Source organism: Hippichthys cyanospilos, chromosome 4, assembly GCF_059441005.1.
Source record: "Hippichthys cyanospilos isolate Australia breed blue-spotted pipefish chromosome 4, RoL_Hcya_1.0, whole genome shotgun sequence".
Lineage (NCBI taxonomy): Eukaryota > Metazoa > Chordata > Actinopteri > Syngnathiformes > Syngnathidae > Hippichthys > Hippichthys cyanospilos.
The window spans coordinates 9,628,918-9,644,658 of record NC_142372.1 but is presented as its reverse complement, the minus strand read 5'-3'; the positions used below and the strand labels follow the sequence as shown (position 1 = coordinate 9,644,658).

Genomic DNA, 15,741 nt, shown 5'->3' with positions numbered 1-15,741 from the left:
ATATATATATATATATATATATATATATATATATATATATATATATATATATATATATATATATATATATAATTTATTTTTTTGGACTGTTACCTACAGTTTTATGCTAAGTTAAATCTGCTCTACGACTGGACATGCAGATGAAGCCTTGAACCTTTCTATTCAACTGGTTTGAGAGAACGTTCCATTTCTTGAGGCTTCATATGCACACGAAGACCTCTGCTGGTTAATTTTTTTTTCTATTTGAATTATTTGAGAGGCCTTTAGGTGGATGCTAATGATCCTTGCAGGAAAAAAAAAACAGAAAAACTTTTTGATTGTGACTATGTATGGAGTATTTACTGATGACTGAATGAAGCTCTGCACATAGTTCAAGGGTTAATGTTGCTTCATTTGCTCTATGGCGCCACTAAGTGGTCTAAAAGACCAAACAGTGAAAAACACAGAATGAAATAAAATTGTATGACAAAATGACCATAAGTAGCGATATTGCACTTTTATCAGTATCTGTATGGCGTAAATACTATAAAGGTAAGAAATAAAGTACAGTATTTTGTGTAGGGTTGAGTTTAACTTCAACAAACCCAGGACCTACTCAGCAGGTCACCAACCGCGGTCCTTGAGGGCACTTATCCAGCATGATTTTAAGGAAACCCTCCTCTGAAGATCCTGATCCAAATCAGCTCATCAGGAAGTTCTGCAGAACTTGATGGTTACCCTAAACATTTGACCCAGAATCAGGGGTGTCCCAACTCAGTCCTAGAGGGCCGCTGTCCTCCATGATTTCCAAGTTTCTTTCCCTGACGCTCCTGCTTCAAATGATCAGGATCATTATCAGGCTTCTGGTGAGCTTGCTGATGAGTTGAACGTTTTCATCAGGTGTGTATAGGAAAGAAACGTGGAAAACACGCAGGATACCCGCCCTCGAGAACCAGGTTTGGACACCCCTGACCTAGACGTATCAGAGGAAGGTTAAACCGAAAATAAACCACACCAAATGGTATGTATATACAGTAAATATATATGTATAGAATTCCGTTAGGTTAATTGAACCAATTATTGTCATCATTTCATACACACACACCAAATCAGGGCTTCATTTCCACAGCCACTTTTGTTTTAGGCACGCGCCGAATGCGAGTTTCATTTGGCCCATCACTACGACACACCTGCGTCACGCAAATGAGTACACACAAACATATGTCCATACCGAGCAACGTAGATGAAGCATTATGCATCATGCAGCCAGTTACTTTCCAACAACAAAGTTCCAAGTCCTTATCTATGTCCGTCAGATTATCTTTATGGCATCACTGGTACCCTTCTGATGTTTGCTGTCATCTTGTGATGTGTCAGTCATATGAAATACCAGAAACTAGGGAGTTTTTTCACCCCAACACTGATGAATTCACCTGTCATGTCGCATAATGAGCCAAGCAAGCATGAACTACAAAGATACTCTTTATTTGTAACCACCAGGAGACATGATTTGTACAAGAAAAAAAACACAACAGCTACGACCACGCTTTGTGTGGACAATTGTTCATATTTCTCCTGCTGCTAAAAACGCCACGCTCCTCCTGCATGCAAGTGGCGTCGGTGAGGGATATCGGCGAACAATTTCACCCCAGAAAAATATACCATGATATTCCATTGCCATAAGGAACGTGTAGGCTCAATTTTAGGTTGAGTCTAAGATAGTTTTAAAAAAGGACATTACTGGCTTTTAGAGCTATAAGGAAGGATGCTGATTATGGGTTGAAGTCAGCTCTTCACTTGGACTTTGGGTTGTCTTTCTCGCCACCGTCCGCCTTTTTCTGCTTTTGCTGCATTATTACAGCATCCCTTAAGAGAAAAGACAAGTGGGGTCTTTAGTATGAATTCGACCTAAATTTCAATCAAAGTTGTGCCTTGACGCATGGCATCTTGTACCTCTGCTTCCGGGCAGCAGCTGACAGCCCGTCGTCACTTCTTTTCCCTTTGCCGCTCTCGTTAGCCTTCTTGGCAGCTTTTTGACGTGCCAGCTCACGCTGATTTCCCCCTGGGGGGGAAAGAAAAAAAGTTAGTTGGAAACATTATACACAGTATGTAGGGTCTGTCACATTTGAAGATTTGTGTGCCATGTTAAAAATCTGTTATTATATACTCCGCTTAAGCCAGGCTGTGTGGTAAAAGTCACAATTTAATTACAGTAAATACTCTCTGCAACAGTTTATACTTAACCCTTTGAGCGTAAGTGTCGAACTCAGTCCTCGAGGCCCTGTGCCCAGTATATTTTCCAAGTTTCTCTTTCCAACACACTTGATTCTAATGATCGGATCGTTGAGGCGTCTGCAAAAGCCGCTGATGAGCTAATCATTTGAATCAGGTGTATTGCAAAGAGAAACTTTGCAAACATGCAGGACACTGGCCCTGGCCCCCGAGGACGGGTGTTTGACGCTTTCATGCCTTAAAGTGTTAATCAAACAAAAAACACAGCAAGTGCGGTGTGAACCGAGCCGTTCATAAACTCGAGTCGTATTTTGACGTAAAACCGATGAGTGAAATCGTGCAGAATATAAAAGCAGACGACGTGGCAGGGGGGCGCTGTGGAGCTGCTTCACGGGCAGCTCAAACCACAATAACACAGAAACAGGCTGCACAACATAACTGTCAAACAAGTTTCCACACCCGATTGAAAAAAAAAACGTTATTGATTTAACTCAAATGGATTTTAACAAGTCATTCTAGGTGATCAATTTAATAAAAGCGGTGCTTGAAGAGCGTTTGTGGCAGCCAATTTCGGTAGGCCACAAACTAGCTACATCAGACAATAATAAAACTGATTATGGACAAATGTCACTTTGAAAGCAGTTGGTAATCAAGCAAGGTGTCTCTTAAAGAAAAAAAAAATATAATGCGGATTTAGGGACACATTTCAAAACGTCCAAGTACCGCGAGAAAAGTGACGTTTGTTTTCAGCAAGTAGACGGCGCCGGGACTCGGTTTTCAAACAAGAACATACTGCATGCAGTTGCTTTAAAGTATATAAGGCCTTACGGTAAACTTATATTTGTCGATACCCACTGGTCATTTTGGTAACCGATGCTTCCGTCGACCCAAATCCACAAAACGCTCAGCCGAAGGGCCAAATTGTCCCTCTGCGTTCTGCCAGTCGCCCTCCTCGCCTGTTTGTGCTGCGCCTCTCCACTGCGCTTGCGCACAGGATAGGCCGCAATAACCAGAACATTCCTGGCGCACACCGCGCATGCGTAAAGGTCACAAATCATAACCAGTTACAATTACAATCGACCCCTTCACACGCTCACGGTTTGATACCCGCCTGTTGCATATTTAAGGATTTTTGTCCTTCACTATTTTTTTCATTTTGGGGTTGTAGTTTAGTCGTATTAAAGTTATAATTGAAAACAGCTGAGGGTAAAAGAACTCAATTTATTGCACTATAATTTCTAAGCCGCAAAGTCGTTAACAATATCTGGCCACTAGGGGGGAGCCTTTACCAACATAATGGTAAAAAGTCTCAGTCGCTAGTATGAAGGCGTACATATTTTAACAAGTAAAAATACGAAAAAAATGATTGAAAGAGAAACACCCTTGTTTTAAAAAAGGTTTTTATTTCATGATACGTTTTAAAACAAATAACTTAACTTACACAGGGATTTGGTATTTGTGAATATGCAGAATCATATCAGAGATTTTCATAGGCTGACAGCTAATGAAAGAAAGTCCAAAAAGTTTCTGTAGGTATATTTGATTTGTGTTCAACTAACCAGACCCAAATTTCAAGTGAATTTAAGTACAAATTGAGACAAGGTCATTGTTATTTTAGTGTTTATACTTTCTGTGGCTTTTTGTATGATGTAGCATGTTGACCTTGGCCCAAAAAGTTGGAAATCACCGTTCTAACCAGTTTGTTGCCGCCCATAATTGTAACTTCGACTCATATAAAGCCTAAAAATTCTTTTGAACTGCTGTCTGCATGTAATTTCAGTGAAGATGACCGTCACGAGAGAAGGGAAAGAAAGACTTTTGCGGTGTTCAGTCACCACACGTCCAGAGTGTCTTGACTCGTCTGAAGACAGCAAAGCAATGAAATGCTGAGACAGGGATCACAGGGTTGCAAATTGCATGCAAGGAAAGAAAGACTGTGGTCCAGTTTATTAGGCCGCTGGCGACACGGCATGTTTGCCTCCAACTTGTTTTGCTCCTCCACAGCTGTTCGCGACACTCTTCCTCCAAATTATTTTGCCATCCTGGAGCAATAAGTGCCACCTGGCCATTTTGACATTTACACTTCCAATGCGTTCAATGCCGTGCACTGCATCCACTCTTCATGCGCAATTTTATGCAAGTTTAATCAGGATTTCTTTGGGGGCTAAAAACATGTACAGTCAACACCCTTTCATGGTTAGATATTCATGACTAAATTCCCTGAGTTTTTAAGATGCCACAAGATGGTTCCCAAAGTCTGACTAATAGAGAAGTACTAATTGGAGCAATATTGTTGAAATCATACATCTCAACAGGAGTCTCAGATCTTTGTGCATTTGGGAAGCGCTAAGTTTAGCCTGGGTTGTCCGAAGAAGTTAAAGAGAGGGCTCATCTTAGCAGATAAATACACATACACTTCTGGTAGATTTTTTTCCAAATTAAATGATATCAAAGCTGTTTATTTCAATTTTTATCTTTTTTCATTCGAAGAATCGAAGATATTCAATCCCAGGTGTCTGTGTGTGTAAAAAAATTGTAATAATATGACTGTGGAATCAAATGAGTTAACACATTTTCTAAGACTTCTCAAGTTTTTTTGTTCAAGTTTTACCTCCTAGTAGTGTTTTTTTTTTTTTTTTTTTTTTTCAAATCTCCACAAAGAAGAATATCATGATTATCATCAGCTATTATGTATTATGCAACACAGAGGTTCACATCACCGGGCCCTTTCTCTCGTCACTTGTGAACGGCATATCCTGTTGTCGTTGTCATTGTGTAAAGGAGCATCAAAAGTGGGTTAATGTGTTAACAGAAAATAGGTCATGTTAGCCAGTTGTGAAGTTTTTCGATGTTTGCTTCAGCACAGCATGTAATGTGATCATCCGTCCTACTTCCGCATGAACATATCAGAAATCTTTATTTTCCCGTTTACAGGTGTGACTCATGATGCATTATTGGATCAAAAACATGAACGGTACGCTTGGAAGTAGAGTGGAGATGTTCGATTCAGACAAAAATGACCTTCCCCAAATCGCAAGGCATAACGTTCCACCTTTGGTCCCACTGCCTGAGGGCGCTCGTCCCCCGTGATCAAAAGTTATTTCGGGACAAAAGAAGACACGCATGTGTAATCTCTTCTGTTGTGCAGATGTTGCCCCGGCCGACCTTTTGTCTTGGAAGCAAAAGATCAATCCAGCAGGAGGCTGGCTTCAATTTCACATACGCAACTGTTAGGGCTTAACGCTGAGCAATGAAAAAAAAAAAAAGAATCAGATAAGAGCCACATGAAAAATATACATAACAGTGGAAACTGTAGGACACAATCTGATTCGTTACAGATTTGGAGACTATTTTTTCCATGCACAAACAGAGGGAAAAATCACTATCGGAAAAAAAAACTTTGAACTTTAAAGTGAGTTTTAAAGGGCCCAAGTTATGGAAAATCAACTTTTTGGAGCTTTTACCATGTTACATGGTTGATTCCTCGTCATATAAACCCCAAATTGTTATTATTCTTAACTGGTGCGTTTCTGAGAATTCCTTGCTTATTGTGTGCTCTCAAGCAGATAATAAGCGACATCCATTCTTTTGTCACTATTTGCAATATCACCAAAAGGAGGAATGCTCTTCATGCCGCCTGTACACCGCCTTCATACCGCCCGTTCAAGAATAAATACAGGCCCACCTTATCTTTTCCAGGTGGGGAGGAAAGATTTTACACCAACTCTGCTAAGTAAATGACAGCATTTCATTTATTAGTTGCAAAGTTTTACTATAGATAATGTCCAAGTGATGAAAAGGTGTATTTAGGAGCACACAGCTGGCTAATCAAGGTTGGGAGTACATAAGTCAAATGTGGACAAAACTGTTGTTAGAAGTATTGGTTTCCTGAGGGGATTGATTTGATTGGAGGAACAAGTGTTATGTGTATGGTCTCTTGACACATTTTTTTGCTTTGTTGGCCCTCCAGTTCATTCTGCAAAATTCCCATTTTTGGCTCCTCCATTCAGTCTGTTGGTATAGGCTACAACACCTGCAACCTTTGTGAGGATAGGTAGTCAAGATGACGGTTCAATGGATGTTTCGTGGCGTTTTTTTTTTTTTTTTATATATATCCAAGTGCTCCAACCAACTGCTGTATAATAAAATTCAATGTGTAACTCAATGTACCCATTTAAGTTCCTGTATAAAAGAGTAGATGTATAAAAGTTGATGTATATTTTTAAGTACATTTTTACTATTTTAACTCAAAGAAAGCTATTGTTGACAAGCAATGCAAAGTTATTTCGCATTGCACTTTTCGCATATAATCCTATGGTCAAGTGTATTCAACAGTAGAGGTTTCAGATTATTGATTCCCAAAGGAAAGCCTTGATTAGCGATTTATGTTCTTGCGGAAATAACGTGACTAATATAATGAGCCAAGAGCTTTGAAACAGCTGCTTCAGACCCAGTGCCTAGAATGAGTAATATTTTATGAAATTATATGAGCAGAAACGTGCTCCCATCATGCAACTGTTTGAAACACTTTTTGCTCACAGTGAAACATTCCAGACACTAATTTAATGTTCTCCTTGAGACGAGAGCAGTCATCATTGGAGAAAATGGTGGCTTTTTTCTTTTCATTTTGTGCTAAAATTACACCAGACGCCGTCCTTCGTACGCTGCTGCTTTATGACAGGACCCAAACGAATGAGCGTATCACGTCTTCTCGAAATGCAACAGGCTCTTGTTAAAAAGTTCTGGGGTGTGTGTGTTCCACATTACCAAGCGCAAACAACGCCTGCAGATGAAACTGAACCTCTGGTAGAAAATGGACATGAGTATACTGAGAAGTCATTATGAGAGTCAAATTAAATCTTGACATTGTCCAGACCATGTGTGTTCAAACGGTTGCCAGGGTAACACGATTTAGTCTTCTATGCATTATAATGTCCAGGCTATTGAGTAGGTGGGGGTAAGGGGTGAGGATGGTTAATTTCTGGGTCATAATTGCTCTAGCATTAAATTGATTTTCAAAAAGAAGAGTCTTAGCTTTCCTCTGCTGATAGCAGATAATGCCAATATTTTTCCTCTGATTTTCTCTTACTTTTTGTTTGCGTCTCCAGGCTGCCTCTGTAAATTAATTCTGTCTCCTGGCTGACTCACAGTGTTTGCTTGGCAGAACTTCATTGTGTAAATCTTTTTGGCCTTGTGAGTATGCACAAACAGTAGTGTCAACTGCGTCACATTTGGCACTTAAAAGCCACATAATGTATTTCATAATTCCACCTTAACGGCTTCAAAAAATCATTTGTAATGGCTTCTCACAGCGGGGCAGGTGTAGGCACTAATGAAATACACGGACCAGTATTACCTTGAATAGGATACATAACAAATGTACCGTAATTGTAATTGTGACAGCTACAGAAAAAAAAAATATCATACTACAAGTACATGTTAAATGTTTGTAATAAGTTGAGCCTTTGCCAACAAGTCAAAAAAGAGTTTTTCGGTGTAAGTATATATATATATATGTATATATATATATATATATATATATATATATATATATATATATATATATATATATATATATATATATATATATATATATATATATATATATATATATATATATATATATATATATGAAACATTTAGTTTTTTACAAAGCAATTTTGATATTTTTGTTTGTTTTTTAACCAAGTAATTACAATATTTTTTCATCATGTCAATGAGTAAACAAATGAGGAAACATTTCAATAATGAAAAAATAATTATGAGGGATTTGATTTAAAGATCCATTAAAAAAAAGAAAGAAAAAGTTAATTACTATTGAGACAAACATGTTGGAATTACTTGAAGTTTTTGATGTTATGTGTGGAAGTTTTTCATGAAGGGAAATTTATTTACTTAATGTAAAACGTGACTGGCAACTGCCGTTAATAGCCAGCAATATGGTTTATGTCAAACATGACATGTTTTGCCTTTGCTATCCCCGGATTATAATGGTTGGTGACCACTAGTGGGAAAACTAACTACATCATGTGTCTGTGCAATGCCGACTCAATTGAACGGTACTTTCTTCCCTCTCCAATGTACAGTACTTAAGTAAATAAACCATCAGACACTCCCAAAAGATTGACTCTATAAGTAGCGTCCCAGACTTGGGAGTCTCCTCCATGGCAACCAGTCTCGGTAAGATACATCGCAGGACACATGGGAAGCCCTCACCCATCTGGAGTTGATGAGGGTGTGCACAGAAGACTGGATTGGCATGTTCAATTCCCTCGCCAATCATCTGGAGGAGTGAAAATCATCCACAGTGGCTTTTTCCCTGAGAGGACACAGTTCAGACAAATATTATGAAGGACGGAATTAGAAGCTTCTTGTCTGTGCAAAGGTCCCCGGACCATAAAAGACAATGCGATGAGAATAAATAATGGATTAGGTTAGTTGAGGACTCAACTATTTTATCGCTGTCAAAGGGTGAGCGAATGGTTTGATGTCAATGTGTGCTGTGATTGGCTGGCGACGTGTATCCCGCCACTCGCCCAAACTCAGGTGCACCTCAGCCACAATCTATATGAGGACGGGCTGGATGTATCATTTTCTGTTTTTGTCGGTTCAAAAGCATAATCCAGATCCAATCCAGATCAAAATGTCCCCAAAAGCAAAATGTTTCACCTCCATTAAAAAAAAAAAAACACACACAATTGTCTAACTATTAACAGATAAAAAAAATCCAATTAGATCATTATGGCAAATGGAGTACACTTTATCTACACCGCAGGTGTCAAACTCAAGGCCCGGGGGCCAGATCCGGCCCGCCTCATCATTTTATGTGGCCCGCCAAATACTGATATGACTTCAAGTTCCTGGCTAACATACCAAATTTGCAAGTGATCTCTATCTTTTAAAATTTTTGGACTTTTTTTTTTGTACCCAATCTCTCTTTTGAACAGATTTTACCAGCCTCTCATTTCAAAATGAAGTAAATGTGTGACAAACACACTTAAAATTGATTTGATTTCACAGTCATACCGGCCCTCTGAATGAAACTAGAACAACAATTTGGCCTACGATAAAGATTAGTTTGATACTCCTGATCTACACCATCATTATATTCACTTTTTGGAAACATTCAGTGTACCGACATCATCCAATGCGGCAACAATGCCACGTCGAGCTTCTGGAAAGGTTTTTAGATATCGTTTAAAATCACTTACTTTAACCTTCAGGGCCCAACAACATGCATTTGTCTATAGTCAATTTTTATACCTATCCCTGATGTCCATTCCCTGTAGCTAGCTAGCTCAAACTAAAAGACCAGTGTTTCTCCAGTACAACGTCCAATTTTGCAAACTTGTAACCACAAATGCGTTGATATGCTGCCTAGATGACCATCATTGACTGATAACATCCCATTTTAATGCTCATTAGCAGGCTAAAACATGCACAAACACTTCCAACCTAGCAACAATATGCTATGACGCATTTGAGTTGTATGGGAACATTTTGATTGGGCGTTTATTTCCAATTGTCAATTTGCTTCTCAATCTGTGTCAGCGCTGATTCATTCCATGCTCCGGTGCAATTTTGGTGATGCTTTCGAACATAAAACGACATTAAGCTATTTTTAACCTTCCTTCATTGGTGACAGTGATGCTGCGCAGTCATCTCCATGCACTAAATGAAGTCTATTTTGTTAAGGGGAAAAAAAGCAACTCAGATTTGTTTTGTCACAGCAACATTTTTGATAGATCTTTTGGATCTATTCATTTTGTGCCTAATAATTTAGCCACTGTCCCCCCCCCCCCCCCCCCCCCCCCCAAGGAAATCTAATGATGTCGTGCAGACTCCAAAGTCACCTGCCTTGAATAGGATGACGTCCGCAGACCAAATGAGTCATCAGAGCAGCAGGAAGCCCACTCGATCGTGGATGTGATGGCTTCAGTCGTGCGGTTGAAGAATGGACATCCAATGAGAGGTAATACATTCAGAGACAAGATGAGGTATTGCTCTTTTGTGAGGTCTTCTTTGCGTGGGTGGATTTCACACGTGATTACTTGGTTGTGGCCGACAACTCTAATCAGGCTTCAAAAGCGAATGCATCATGCGGCGGCTTTGTTGAAGAGGTGCAACTTTAGCAGTAATGTATAGTAACAGTCAAAAGTTTGGAGACACCTTGAAACGGCCTCAAACAAATTAAGAGGTCTAAACATACTGTGTGGATTGAAAGTCATTCCAACTCATAAAAGATTTTCCACATCACAAAGCAATACTTCTTTTTGGTTTCGATTAATTGATCTTAGACATAAAATTATCTTGAGCCCGAAAATTTTAGACTTTTGACAGCAAATATTCTCTCATTTATGTATTCTTCTATGAGAGCAGACTTATTAATATTGTGTTAGATCTAAATGGCATAACTCCTTTTACTTTGAAATTCAATAATCAACATTTTTGCCGATATTCTGATGTTACAGAGCAAACAGTACTGTAATATATAATTACAGTTTTTGCATAACAGGATCGCAATCAAAACATGTCTTGTTTTTAAATCTGATTCTTCGATTAATTGACAAAATGATATCTTTAAAAAAATCTACAATTTCTGTGAAAAACAAGTATCAACATTTTAGCATTTATTTTGGCATGTTACGGATCAAACCAGTCATATGCATATGCATAGTAATACCACACAATGGTACTGTTCACTTCCCTGAGCAGACTACATTCTATAACCGAGCAAATAATAAGGTAGGAAGAAAAACAAAAGTAAGGCAACAACTATTGTTGTAATAGTGAACCACCAATAAATGAATATACTTACATTCTGAGCATATTACAGCTTGAGTGAAAACTGTATACATATGAGGAAGCTAGTGCAAAATATCATGTAGTGCAAAATATTATGTATTCAGCAGCTTTCCTGCACTGTGCAGGGTTGTAAGGTGCATTTGTGCCTGCAGTAAAATGTAGCTCTGACTAAAAAGATTTTTTTTTTAAAGTAAAAAAGATTAATTGGGTAATTCACAAAACAAGATATTTTCAAACTTTTTCCTGGTACTGTATGACAATAACTTTGGCATCTTTTTGGAATAAATTATATGTTAAAACAGCAATACATGGAGATACAAGCATGGGGTGAACATGCAAACTCCTTACAGGAAGGCTGCAGCATAAAATAAAACCCCAAATCTCAAACTGTAGCAAATGTGCAGTGCACTTGACCTGCGTCCTGCCTCGCACATCAAAAACTCAAAAGAGAGTATGCACAAGTACGATCTTCCTGAGATTTGTTTTTGGAAACGAAACCCAGAAAAAGCAGAACCTAAAAGTGCAAAATTGGACTTGAAATTGTTTTTGTAGACCTTGGGTGGATTCTTTAAGGAATAAAAAAATCAGTCCAAACAAGCTCTCAATGACACACCACTTCCTGGTCCCTCGATATAAATGCTTCAGTAGTCTGCCATCTAACTTTTATTGGCTCACTGTCACACAGCGCCCCGTGGTTTAAAAAGGACGTGGACTCCTGCTCCCAATTATGAAATCCTCACCCGACGGCACACTCCATTTATTGTTGTCTGCTGCGTGATGTTCCCAGACAAAACGTGCTGCAAGCAGAATGTAACGAAAACCACGACACCTTTTTTTCAAAAAACGAGTGGAATTCACGCGTGGCACGTGCGTCACAGCAGTCAGTGTCAAAGTGGCGGCTGTAAAACCCTACACAACTCTTAGACAGTTTTTTTACACACGTGTGTTTGTATGTGTGACCATGTAAAAAGGTTTATTTAAAGTTTGCGCCAACCTTTTTTTTTTCTTGGAAGTTTCTCTGTTCCTTTGGGCTGAATATCTTTGCTTCTCTGCAGGCGCAGTAGTAGTAGTCGAACGCTACCCGAAACATGTTTTTTATTATCAGAGGTGGAATTTTGAGAACTATTCACACCAGATATCCCAGGAATCTTGTGAACTGCAACATTCTATCAAGAGGAATGGTTCAAAATTCATTGCGATCGAAGTGCATGGCTGATTTGCAACTACGGAAAACATTTGGTTATGGTTTTTGCTACCAAATTAGGCTCAAACGGTCAGGAAATTGAATTTACTTACTACAGTATGTGTCCTTATTTCCAATTGTTTACATATTATGATCTAAAAAAACATGAACTCGTCATTCTCCGTGTAGCAATGAGCAGTTCCAAAAATACTTTTTTCTTTTGCTGTACTGTACGGCTGTATTGTTGTCTGTATACATGTGGTGCAGCACCATTTGTGTTCCTTAGATTTTAAATCCACCGAATAATGCCATTTATTCACATTAGGTATTTGCTCCACATTTTGTGTAAGCAATAACAGGTAAGTCAACATGTTTTTTTTAATTTATTTTACAATACTATGTGCAAGGAAAATGCAACTTTTCATATTTCGTGGTCCTGTTTGTTGGGAAGGGCAGGGGTGAACTTTAAAAGTTGTATTCAAAATTGTATTGTGCTCAATCTCATGCTGTAGTGTTACTCCGATTACAAAATGACCATTCACAAAACATGAAGCTGATAAATTTTCTTGTATTTTTACAAGAACATAGTTGTAGACGTGCTAGCTTCACGGTGAATAATCTACTGTCAACATGCCTCGCAAGTAACATGCAGCCTTGAAATTCTTGCACTTTGCACAGCGAGGCCTTGACTGTCTGACTTTTTTTTTTCATACCAGCGAGTTTTCATCTGGAGCTCTCTTATAAAAATGCATTTGAAATGATCTAATGGAGACATTCTGAACATAAGCAAAGGGAGGGACTACACAGCCGCAATGCATTCTGGGAAGCAAAGAGCGGTCGAAAATATACACAAAGTTTATTAGGTTTTCCATATCTGGTCTAGATTACTCTTCCTCCGGCTTATTTCTTTAAACTCGATTCCGCTGTGGACCAACCCTACAGGGTACATCACAAAAAATGTGTATCTTGGAGAACAAAAATAAACCCCTACAGTACTCTTTCTGTGAGATTGCATGTAGTGTGAACAAACTGAATTTCTTGCAGGTGTCCTGGGACTCTGGTGACCTCAGGTGTGGCGCATCGCTCCCTGGAGGGTCGATATGCTTTAGCCGTTTCCCGTGAAACAGATGGCGAAGCGCAGACAATGAGTGGATGAGACAGACAAGCTAGGTAGAGGTGGAGGAGGGACTAATCTTCCTGCTCTCACCTCTTGAAAAGCTACTGGGGGAGGGGCTCGACAGTGCTACCTTTGCCTAGGAGGTTATGCTCTAAAATGGATTTGTACGTAGTGTGTTGGTTTTCACTTTGATGCAAAAACCAACATCCTGGCTGTGTCACTGATTTTTTAGTTTTTTAATTTAATATTGTTTCTATCTCTAAATATAAAGTCAAAGAAATAGTAGTGCCAAAGAGGAGACTTTCCCAAAATGTTAAATCCACCAAGCTAATGTTCGTGTCATTCAAACTGCCTTGCAACAGGTGACCATGCAAAAAAAAGCATGATTGCCAAAGAAAAAATATCAAGAAATGGCCGTCAAGTCCGCCTAGCAACAGGTGACATGCCCAGAAGAAATAAGTCTACGAATGTTTTTCTTAATTGAAGTTTGTAATAGTGTTAAACTTTGAAGACAAATCTGATGTTTAAAAATAAAACGCCACCACACAATAAGAGATAAAGAATAAAATAAAGAATGTAAATTGCTAAATGTTATGTCATTGTAATACAAATTAATTTGATTAATTTAAAAAAAATTGCTAAATCCTGGATTTGAGGTTTTGTAAACGTGCTAGGCAACAAGTTGGTTTATAAGAAAAGTTTACAATAGTTACTAACTAATTGTGACATTTAAGCAGGTTATGCACAAGCTATGTACAGCGATTTTATTTTTTGCAAAAGCTATGAATAAGTTTACATTTAAACATTTAAACTGATTGTTGTTGTCCAAATCTGTTTCACTGAGTTCAATTTTTTTAATAAATAAAATCAATTAAAACTGTAACATCCAGAATGATTGAAGAAAGTCAAGATTTTATTTTTTTAGCCATATTGCCCAGCCCTATGTAATTATTTAAAAAATTGTAAAAGCAACATCTACACCAGTGATGAAAATGATTTGTTTTTCCATGTGAAGTCTACTTGTGATAAAACAGGGATTGGCATTGTTTCTTTCTTTCTTTTTTTATTTCAGGCATTTTGGTGCACTTGGTTATTTTTTTTTTTTTTTTAATTTTAGACTAACCTTTAACCTGTATAAACAATGTAAAAACTAGTTAACAGTTATCAAAAGTTTTTTATGTTGCTTTTTTCTTGTGTCAGTGTTAAAAAGGATGCACTTTTATGTATATTTATACAATTTTTATTGGTAATAATCTTATTTATGGTCGGCGTAGAAAGTGGGAATGTTTTCTTTTTCCTAGGAGGGGCTTTGCAAAATATAATTTAGAAGCACTGCCCTACGGCAAGATTGATGCCTAAAACTGCAAATCTTTAAAGGTACAGTTTGGGAGACAAAATGTTGATATGATAGAACACATTTATTTGCGCATTATTGAAATTTACAGTGGGTTTTCAAATTATTAAGTCCCTAAATTCTACACACTGTACCTTTAAGGCTGACACACCAACGAAGGACTTGTTTTGATATGCAAACAAGCTTTCAGATTTTCATCAGTCAGATGTCTCAATATAATGTTATATGTTAAATTGTTGATGTTATTATAGTGCAATCCCGGGAAGTAGAGTGATTTTCAACGAACAACGCTTCAACGAAGGCTTGTACAGTCTGTGATGTTTTTCTACCACCTGCTCCCACTCCTTTGACACGCAGTAACCTCCTCCTGTTACGTACTTTCATTCAAGCACTAGCTTAAGAATTTAGCTAAATAGGCTTATACTTGTCAGACTCACCTGCTTTTGCTGCCGCCGCTGACACTTATGCACTTATGCGCTTTCTGTTATGCACTCGCTTTGCTGTTATTTCCCTAAATCATGTTTGCAAGGGCAATGAGACGATTTAACCTAAACAGGTATTTAGATAGATTTATGAAGGAAAAATATTTTGACCCGACCACTGGTTAAAGATGTAGTGGTTACTCTCTGATCATTATTGTGTCTTGACCAATTAGATGCGAGGGAAACGGGCAGACCGTCTAAAATGCGGTATCTTGTTCTGTCACAGATTATCTTATAGATCTGACCTAAATTGTGGTGCTGTTGTGTTTATCGACCTTTCTGAGGCTGTTTTCTAAAGTTTCATTATGTTCCTTTGTTAGCCTGTCGTCAGCAACAATATAATTCAAGCATACTCTAGTTGTACTTTCGTTAGGTCACATCTAGTATTTAGTAAGTCTGTTTTTAAAAGGCTACCTGATACTGCTGATACTTTTCTTTTCTGAATACTTTTTGAGGTCGCTGGACAGCAGTTGAATGACACCAGGAAGTGTACTATTTAAGACTATTTAAAACTGAATGAATGTATTTACCTAATTCATATTCCTCACAAGATTAATCAGATGGCCATGTTTAGGCTAGTGTTGTGGGG

General features: G+C 38.2%; 1 protein-coding gene across 1 annotated transcript; it reads right to left on the bottom strand.

Annotated features, from left to right (window-relative positions):
* Positions 1 to 1,443: 1,443 nt before the first annotated feature.
* LOC148424509 (small EDRK-rich factor 2-like) lies at positions 1,444 to 3,209 on the bottom strand. The gene is made up of 3 exons (XM_088413312.1): positions 3,067 to 3,209; positions 1,933 to 2,041; positions 1,444 to 1,845 (listed from the first exon to the last, which is right to left on the bottom strand). Exons 1-3 carry the CDS (start codon positions 3,071 to 3,073, stop codon positions 1,773 to 1,775), a joined length of 189 nt encoding a protein of 62 aa, XP_088269438.1. The 5' UTR covers positions 3,074 to 3,209; the 3' UTR covers positions 1,444 to 1,772.
* Between the last annotated feature and the right edge of the window lie 12,532 nt (positions 3,210 to 15,741).

Bases quoted from the DNA above. Each gene is read 5' to 3' on its own strand.
- LOC148424509 (XM_088413312.1), bottom strand. The intron at 1,846-1,932 runs GTACAAGATGCC...TTTTCTCTTAAG, and splicing joins GCTGCTGCCCGGAAGCAGAG to GGATGCTGTAATAATGCAGC.